Source organism: Episyrphus balteatus, chromosome 1, assembly GCF_945859705.1.
Source record: "Episyrphus balteatus chromosome 1, idEpiBalt1.1, whole genome shotgun sequence".
Classification (NCBI taxonomy): domain Eukaryota; kingdom Metazoa; phylum Arthropoda; class Insecta; order Diptera; family Syrphidae; genus Episyrphus; species Episyrphus balteatus.
Genome location: NC_079134.1, coordinates 123,114,655 through 123,124,202, shown reverse-complemented (window position 1 = coordinate 123,124,202; position 9,548 = coordinate 123,114,655). Strand labels below are relative to the sequence as shown.

The following is a 9,548-nucleotide window of genomic DNA, read 5'->3' as shown; positions in this document are numbered from 1 at the left end:
AATAAAATAACATAAAATAAAATAAAATAAAATAAAATAAAATAAAATAAAATAAAATAAAATAAAATAAAATAAAATAAAATAAAATAAAATAAAATAAAATAAGATAAAATAAAATAAAATAAAATAAAATAAAATAAAATAAAATAAAATAAGATAAAATAAAATAAAATAAAATAAAATAAAATAAAATAAAATAAAATAAATAAAAATAAAAATAAAAATAAAAATAAAAATAAAAATAAAAATAAAAATAAAAATAAAAATAAAAATAAAAATAAAAATAAAAATAAAAATAAAAATAAAAATAAAAATAAAAATAAAAATAAAAATAAAAATAAAAATAAAAATAAAAATAAAAATAAAAATAAAAATAAAAATAAAAATAAAAATAAAAATAAAAATAAAAATAAAAATAAAATAGAAAAAAAGATATAAGGAAAAATAAATAAATATATTTTTATTAATAAAAACATTAATTTAATTAAAAAAGACACGATTTAAGGGCTTATGTCCTCTTGATCGAATCTCTTAAAAATTATTATTTACCAATAAAATTTCATAAACCATTAATATCCACTTCAAATAACTATATCGACCTACCTAACAATATTAATGTTTTTTTTTTCTCAATTTCAATCATCATATATGTGTGCTCTCTTGCTGTTTTCAATCAATTAAAAATACGAAAAAACAAATCCTTCAAAAGGACTCACATTGTTCAAGGATTTGCCAAGTTTTAAAGTCATTTGCTGTGGTGGTGATGGAACTGTCGGTTGGGTCCTCGAGGCAATGGGTATGGACAGTCGTGCATTGTTGTATAGTCATCTTCTGTAATTGATTTTAATTATTTTTCTAAAATTTTTGTTTTCACCTTTCGTATAATCTTAACTTTTTTTTTTGTTCCTTTTTTATTGCTCCTTGCAACAGATTCCATTCAACTGCAATCACAACCAGCCATTGGTGTGATTCCATTGGGGACCGGAAACGATTTAGCACGATGTCTGAGATGGGGTGGCGGATATGAGGGTGAAAATATCCCCAAGCTAATGGACAAAATAAGTAGATCGACTATTGTGATGTTGGATAGATGGAGCATAGAAGTGACTAATTCCGCACAAATGGAAGAAATTTTAAGGCCAAAGGTGAGTGGGTGATAAATGAAGTTATGTACACTTTTTTTTTTAGCCTGCACTTGATTAGATAAGTTAAGTTGTTTTTTTTTTTTTTTTTTTTTGAGTAAAGTGAATTTTTCGAATGATGAAGAACATTTTTGCTAACAGGAGATTAGAATCCAATTAGTGAAGTTGATGTTTTTACCTCTCAATTAAATGAACATGTAATTCATTTAAGCTTTTAAATGCAAAGAAAGGATTCAGTATTATGGTGTTTTAATAGGATCTTATAGGTTGTTTTATTTTAAAGCTAAGAAGTTACTTAATAAATACCTGGATGAAGTGTATTTTAAAGATGTATATATTTCAAGACAAAATTGTTGCATAAATTGCATACGGTTTCCGGAGATGTACTTTAGCTCCCTCTTACTCTTCCCAAGTTGTGCAACCTCTTCCAGGTTCTCCGCTTTGCTGAAAAAGCTGCTTTCGTAAGTAGTCTTTAACTAATAAAAACAAAATTGGTTAGGAAAAGGAAGGATTTATACAGTCAGTTTTGCAAAGTCCTAGAACTGTTCAGAACAGCAAAATTACTTACATTTCTTGACAACAACAATCTCAAACACTTGAAATATTATCAAATATATATCAACAAATTAATTCCATACAACTTGTTTCTTAGAATTTACAAACCAATAAAATCAATTCATATCTATTAAATCTCTTTCAATTCGTTCAATAAATTTATTTGCTTGTTCCGCACAAACCAATTTCTGATTCAATTTATAATTTCTCTCTTCTCTTCTATCAGGTCACTCTGCACTCTAATATGCAAAAAGTTATTGAATTATCCCAGCGGGTCATTGTCGAAAAGTCCGTTATTGAATCCTATGAAGAAATCCATAGAAACGGCACCAACACCACATCCACAGAGTTTTCCAAAGAGAACAATATGCGAAGCATATCAATGTCAACAATCCAAACAACCACCAAAACAAGAGAAGAGCACAACCATTTCACAAGCACGAGTAGTCCTCCTTTACCTCCTTTGCCTCTATCACCGCCATTGCTGTTTTCTGCTCATCATCCTCCTCAACTATCACCACTTCAATTACAGCCACAGGACGACGACGACGAGACAACTATAGCAGAAGATAAACATACAAAAGACACAAGCGAAACGGATGCAGATAATCAGAATAACAATCAACACACACTGTCAGGATATCCATCGACAACAACAACAACAACAACACCAACAGCAGCGGTTCCAGCTACAGCTCCAGCTGTCAGAAATCTCACAATACCATCGACGCCAACAACACCAACAACTCCAACAACTCCAAGCATATTCGATGTGAATAGTAATCCTCAATTGACAATGCCAACTCTGGAGGAAGATGTTGGAGATGGCAATGGCAACAACATTCCACTGACCACCTCCGGGAGCGTTCATAGCATTCCAATTCAGAAACCAATAAAAGTTCAATCGGAAAAAGATTGCTCCGCTCCATACAACATCATTAATAATTATTTCTCTGTTGGGGTGGTAAGTATATTACGTTTATGAAAATGTTAAGATTCCTTAGACAATTAATTTTGGATGCGTGTTGATCTCGAGTGTGACCAAAGGGCGAGAATGAGAATCATCGCAGCCTCAAGGCATGTCTGTCTCTAAAGCTCTTCATTCACATTTGAATGCGAATAAACATGATGATGTGGTAAAATGTTATATTCTATTCCCTCGACCGAAAATAACCTCTCTTGTCTCGTATCCTGAAATATATAGAGTTTCGTTGGTTTTCGGTTCGGGTCTGGTTATGCTTGTGGCATTTTTGCAGAAATTTAATTTCACGTTCCGATGATCATAGACCAAGTCAATTATATGTGGGATATATATGGACTTGAACGTATAAGAAGTGGTTTTGGGGACTTGATTTGGCAGCAATGATAGAAATGCTTTCAACGAAAATATCCCTCGTCTAAAATTGGATACTATATAATATATAAGATACCAATGTGAAAAGTCATTATCTAAGGTACCTTCTTAAAGAGATATCTTAAAGTTTAAAAGTTCATATTAAATCTTGTTGTTTTAATTTTAGTATCTATTGGTATTAGATTAAAATTCAATAGTTTTCCTTTAAATTTAACGGTTTAAAACCATGAAAACCAAGGCTTTCGCAACCATAGAAAACAGCAATTTCTGCTCGCACGAGCAAAAAATGTTTGCTATAATTTGTTGGCGTTGGCTTCTGTGGTACTAGTTTTTTAATTAATTAGAAAAGGTTCAGCTTTTCATTTCTCCAAGGCGGAAACAGTCGACATCTCGATGGAAGTCGTAAGGGGCAAAATGCATGAACGCAATGATCTCAATCAAACCAAAGGTGAACAAGTCTGGGAAAGTGCAAAATATCAAGGAAATATTTGCTTAACCTAGGCCTGATATAGGCAGGATAATAGCTTTAAATACATTGCACTGGCTTTAGAAACATTAGACTATTTCTAATGTGCTCCTTGGTGCTCCATTCCTAGATAACTTTAGCGACATTTTTTTACTATAGAAGTAAGAAGCTAATAAATTTCATATACAAAATTTAATAGCTCACACACAAAGTAACGGTCATAATGATATTAGCGAGTGTTATAGTATCCTGCTGGATACAATGCTGAATAGGCAAAAAAGTTAAGCCAACAGACTGTCTCGTAAACGACTGTTACTTTGGACAGTAGCAGAAGACCAATAACTCAAATGATATTTACAGGAACTCTTTTGGGTAAGAGACTTGTACAATGGGCTTTCTGTTGTACAAACTTACTTTAGGTCCTAGAGCGCTGAATCCTAAGACAGTAGCCTGCCACGATTTCTAATGCCATAGGCGAAGGAAATAACACTATTCCAGCAAAAGGTCTAGTTTACTTTTATCAATCAATTGCGATTGGCAATATGGAGCAGTGGGTGTAGTGCTTGACTGCTAGCTAGTATCAGTCAACACATACCTATTTCAAATGAGAAAAAACTTTAACCCTCTTGGGGCGCCATCTAGTGTCAAAAAAAAAATCTGAAAAAATTAGAGGATTTTTTTTATTATTTAGAAATTTATTATTATTATTATTTAGTTATTATTTAGTTTTTCCATAGTAAAATCTGTAATTGGTCCCAAAAAGCCAATGATTCGTGTAAAACGTCTAAGAACTTAAGTATAAACGTTTAATTTGTCATCAAAACCAAAAAAAAAAATGAATCATTGGCTTTTTGGGACAAATTACAGATTTTACTGTCTCTTCGAAAAAAAAACACCCTTTCACCTAAATTTTTTTTATGAAAACTCTATATTCTTGCTTTCTATTTCAAATTCAATGTTTTTACCAAATTTCATTAGGGTGACACATCATTTTTGTTTCCACTCAAAGAAAAAACACCCTTTTAACCATGACATTTTTATAGACACTTTAGATTCTTGTTGCTTATCTTAAAAGTAACATAATTACTGAATTTCAATAGGGTACCACTAATATTACTCTAGTATTACACACTTTTTCAAATATACCCATATTTTCTCTATACCTAAAAAAAAAAACCCTTTCACATTAAATAAAATGCACGACTGGGGTCGCACGTACTTGCTCTTATGCTAAAAGTAACTCTAATGTTAAAGCTTTTTATTCAAGAAACATAATTTTAAATTATGATTTACAAAAAAACAAGTATGCCATTTTATAACTTGCATAAAAAGGTATTTTTAGAAAAAAAATTTTCCAAAATCGTTAGAGCCGTTTTTAAAAAAAATAATTTTTTATATATAAAAAATTTCTAACATTTTTCAAAAAAAAAAGTTGGTATGCCATTTTAAAGAAATAATTAATTTACACATAAAAACGAAATTTCAAAATTTTCCACCAACGCGTTTTCAAAAAATTGATTTTTCAAAAAAACATTTTTAAATATTTTTAAAAAATCCAAAAATGCACTTTTTGAAAATTTTATAAAATTTTAATGTTACCTTTATCTAAACGCTTCTGCATAAAAATTTTCGTTGAAATCAGGTTAATTTTGTACGAGATATTCAGAAACCAAAAAAACCGTTCTATGATAGGTACCGTTAATAACGGTACAAAAAATATTTTTTTTATTTCAAAAGTTGGCTCTTATGTGTAATACTACACACAAAAATTTTAATCAAAATCGTTAGATCCGTTTTGGAAAAAAATTAACTTTTGTATTTCCGTTATATGGCAGGTACCGTTAGTTTTGGTCATAAAAAAAAAATTTCAATTTCCCCTCTAGGGAATCACCAAAAACTGCTAACTACCAAGTTTTAAGAAAATCACTTCACTCGTTTAGGCTGTAGCTCGAGGTATATACAGACAGACAGACAGACACACAGACAGAATTGCCGGACGCCCTTTTTTGGCATTCTCCATCATCGTAATGTCATGTAAAATTGTTATCTCGAGTTCGATTTTTTTTACGAATCCTAAACTTGCCCTATAGTACCTATATCGCAAGTAAAAAATTTGTTTTAATCGTAATTTCTATGGGAAAGAGAACATAGGGGAAAGTGGCCTAAAATGGCACCCCAAGGTAAAATGGCCCCCTTGCTAGAAATCGTAGAATCGAAAATAATTAGAAAGTTTTATGAACGCGATTCTTTAGTTTATCTGGCAAAACCAACATATACGAAATTTCAGGAACTTCAAGCCATTATTTGAAATTTGACAGGTCAAACTGTATCTATCCACATCAAAAAGTACACTCGTTAAAATTTTGTGAAATTTTTTTTGCAAAAAAAAGTATAAAAAACATTGTATTTTGGAAAAAGAAGTTAATGTGTGTACGCATGAAGTATTTCTTATTAATTAACTGAAATAAGTTGGTTTAAAACGATTTTAAATTTTTTGGTGTACAAATTAAATTGAAAAAACTCAAAATGGGCAAAATGGCCTACTTAGTGCTCGGGTAAAATGGCATACCTATTTCACATGTCATTTTAAATTTTTTTCACATTTTCATTTTTTTTTAAGTGAAAATAGTTGCTATTTATGAACGATGTACAGAGAGGAAGTCCTGGACTGAGGAAAGCCCTTGATTCCGTCAAAAACCTAGAAAAAGGCTTCCAAAACACTCAAAGTTGCAAAAACTACAAAAAAGAGACGAGCAACCAACATGAACTGGGTTTTGAATGACTCGATGAAAGATCTGGGGGGATTAAGCACCACTTGTTCCAAGAAAATGGAAAAGAAGCCCTTTGATTCAATTTTGCATTTAAAATCACGTATGTTTGGACAGTGTGCCATTTTACCCGGGTAAATTTGATCAGTGAAATTTGTAGACGTCTTGAAAATTAAAAAAATTAAATACTTTTTGGAACTTTTTCAACTCGCAAATGAAAAAAATGTGAGAGTAATATATTAAACTTTGAAAAGTATATAGCATTTAAGTTTGAATGCTACTGTTTTTCGAGATATAGGACATTTTCCTTAGGGGGGGCCATTTTAGGCCACCTTCCCCTATTTTATGAATTTCATAAGGGTACCTTTTATACCATTGATTTTATCGGACTTATCGCGGATTTTCCCTATTTCCAAAAAAAAAAAACACCCTTTCACCTAAAATATTTGTATAGACTGTTTGGGTTCTTGGTTTCTGTTATAAACGAAACATTTTTACCAATTTTCAGTGATGTAACAATTTTTTTCCCAGTTTTTGTGGTACTAACTCCGAATTTCATCATTTCTTAAAAAAAAACACCCTTTCACTCAAGATATACATATTTGTACACTTTATAGATTCTTAATTCTTATACCAACCAAAACTTTTACACCAAGTTTTAAAAATTAATAAAATATAAGTCAGCTGTTATGATACCTTTCTCACACACAACTTGTATTTGACCCATCAAAAAAACACCCTTTCACCAAAAATAATTTTAAGAACTTTTTGAATCCTTTGTCCCTGCTTTATCTTAAACCTTCATCTCGAATTTTATCAGTGTAGCATGTTTTTCACATGGGTTTCGGTTATATTTTACCTGTTGAAGTTAAAAAAAAAAACAAGCACCCTTGTTTTTATTCGGCAATAACTTTTTTTTAGAGCAATTGTATTGACTTTATTTTTATGTCATTAGATTCAGCATCAAAAAATACCTTGAAAACATGTGTCATATGATGACACCCCCTCCCTCTTGTCCGTGAAAAAACACCCTTCCATCCAACTTTTCTTTATGGACTTTTTTTTGTACTTGGTTCTTATCCCAAAAGCAAACTTTTTGCCAAGTTTCATGAGTGTAACAATTTTTTTTTTTAAATGCCTTTTTACCTGTAAATTTTGTTTAAATCTTTATTTTCAACATTCCTAATATTCTACGATCACACCAACATAACAAGCAACAACTGTTGGTAAAACATTATGTAACGAATTGTAAGGATTATCTTCGAAAATAGAAAAACGTCATTCTCAAACTACTAATGCAATTAAAAGTATTCAACCGAGTATTGTGCGGATAGCCACATTTTAACATCATAATCCTTTGTTTTATTGTGATGCCCATCTTGGTGCATAGCCAATGCATCTTCCTTATCCCATTAAGTCTTCAATTGAGATAATTTCTGTTTTTGTTTTAATATTTCTTTATCTCTCAAGTGGCAATTACTGCCAAGGAAATTAGGAACAATTAACTTTTGCTTCAGGGGTTGGTATAATTGATGTTGAGTTGAGGAAGAAAATTATTGGATTAAAATTTAGTTTTTTTTTTTTTTATTTTTTGTTCTCGAAAGTTTCCAGAAAAGTTTATGGAAAATGAATTAAAAAATAGTTTTAAATCATATTCTTGAAAGCGAATTATCTAGCCTTGGATCAATGAGGGAAAAATTCCTTTTTAAAATTACCAAATTAATGCAGCATTTTATCACTTTTCGAAAATAATTGTACTTAGAAAATAAAGAAAAATAAATAGGTCGTTAATAAATTTTTGTTACATAAAAAGGTATAATTCCACTGCTCATTTCAGATAACTTTTCTTGCAGGTTCAAATAAATTACTTTCTAATGTTTAATTTTAAGTCTCCGAATTTACTTTTGAAAAAAAAAAAAATACTCATCAAACAAATTACAAACAAACTCCAGTACCAAGGAAGTGCAACCCTAAATGTTTTGATGTCATAAGCTTCATTGCGGCACAGTAAGCAATTTATAAAACTTTGTGAATTTCTCGGTATATTTTGAGTAGAAATCTCTTTTGGTAAAGTCTGAGGTTCAAAAAGTTTTTGAATTTGTTTATAATACTCTTCTAGGTATTAGATACATGCTAACATGTAAATTTTAGAATATTTAATTCAAAAAACATAAAAGAGTTGTGTTTTCAAAAAGTATAATAAAAGAGAGATAAGGGAAGTAGTTCATTTATAAAATAAAAGTAGATGCAATTCCATGACACAGGAATGGAATTGTTAATAATTAAGAAAATTGTACATTTCAGTTGAAGTGATGTGAACATAAATGAAATAAGATTTATAGGGGTACCTGCCTAGGTCCTTTTCATAGTCTGGTGCACACATTGTGTATGTTTCGGAAATGCAAGCACATAAACATATTTGTATGAAACTATAAAAGCTTCCTTGAAGAGGACCAGTGCACTCGAATATAGATATTTTAGTCAACTATCACAAATGCTTTGATATCTAATATAAACTGCTCTTTAAAAATGTTGACTTTTGTATAATTTGTCTAAAAATTGGATATGATATCTTTAAGGTTTTCAAACTCAAAATTGGGTCAGATAAAATATTTTTAAGAATTGTGAAATAGTTCTAATTTGAAATTTTAAACAATTAAAGATATTGTCGAGCCATGAATGTGAAAAATTGAAAGCATGATAATGTCGGTTTTCAAAGCTAATCGCTTTTCTACTGTTTTACAATTATGAGTACTTGATGATGCTACTTGCTAATCCCCTTGACACTCTTCAAAAAGTAAATTTTCGCACTCCAATGTAGACCAGTGCCAATCTGGTTTTCAGAGGGCAAAAGTTGAAAAAATTATTAGCATTATTATGTAAATGGTATATGAAAGGGGAAAAATAAATTGCCCACAAACAAACTGGGGGAAAGGGGTTGGGTGGGTGGCAAAATGAGGTGGGAATGGGGTGGGTGTAAAAAATCGTGGTTTTTTACAATTTCTGTCAAAAGTAGACCTCCTATCGAAAAAAAAATTACCTAATGCAAAAGTTGTAGATAGTAAAATTGTCTATAACTTTTACTCAAATCATTTTTTTTAAATAACCTCAAAATTATTGAGAAAAATGCTATGTTATTTTTAACAAAACTTGGTTCAAAGTTACTTTGTTATGTTTTCTATCTATTTTAAATTATTTTTGAGCAAAAAGTTAATATTTGGATTTTTGACGAGTTTAATTTGAAATAATAGCCTATTTTCCAA

The 9,548-nt window shown here is 30.2% G+C and overlaps 1 protein-coding gene across 3 annotated transcripts in view; it reads left to right on the top strand.

Annotated features, from left to right (window-relative positions):
- LOC129917829 (diacylglycerol kinase 1) overlaps positions 1-9,548 on the top strand; it is a 186,931-nt gene that overhangs the window by 155,913 nt on the left and 21,470 nt on the right. For all 3 annotated transcript variants that reach the window (XM_055998006.1, XM_055998014.1, XM_055998021.1), the window contains 3 exons: positions 710-796; positions 931-1,145; positions 1,924-2,661. In XM_055998006.1, coding sequence (XP_055853981.1) covers positions 710-796; positions 931-1,145; positions 1,924-2,661 — 1,040 coding nt within the window. The remainder of the gene's footprint in view (positions 1-709; positions 797-930; positions 1,146-1,923; positions 2,662-9,548) is intronic.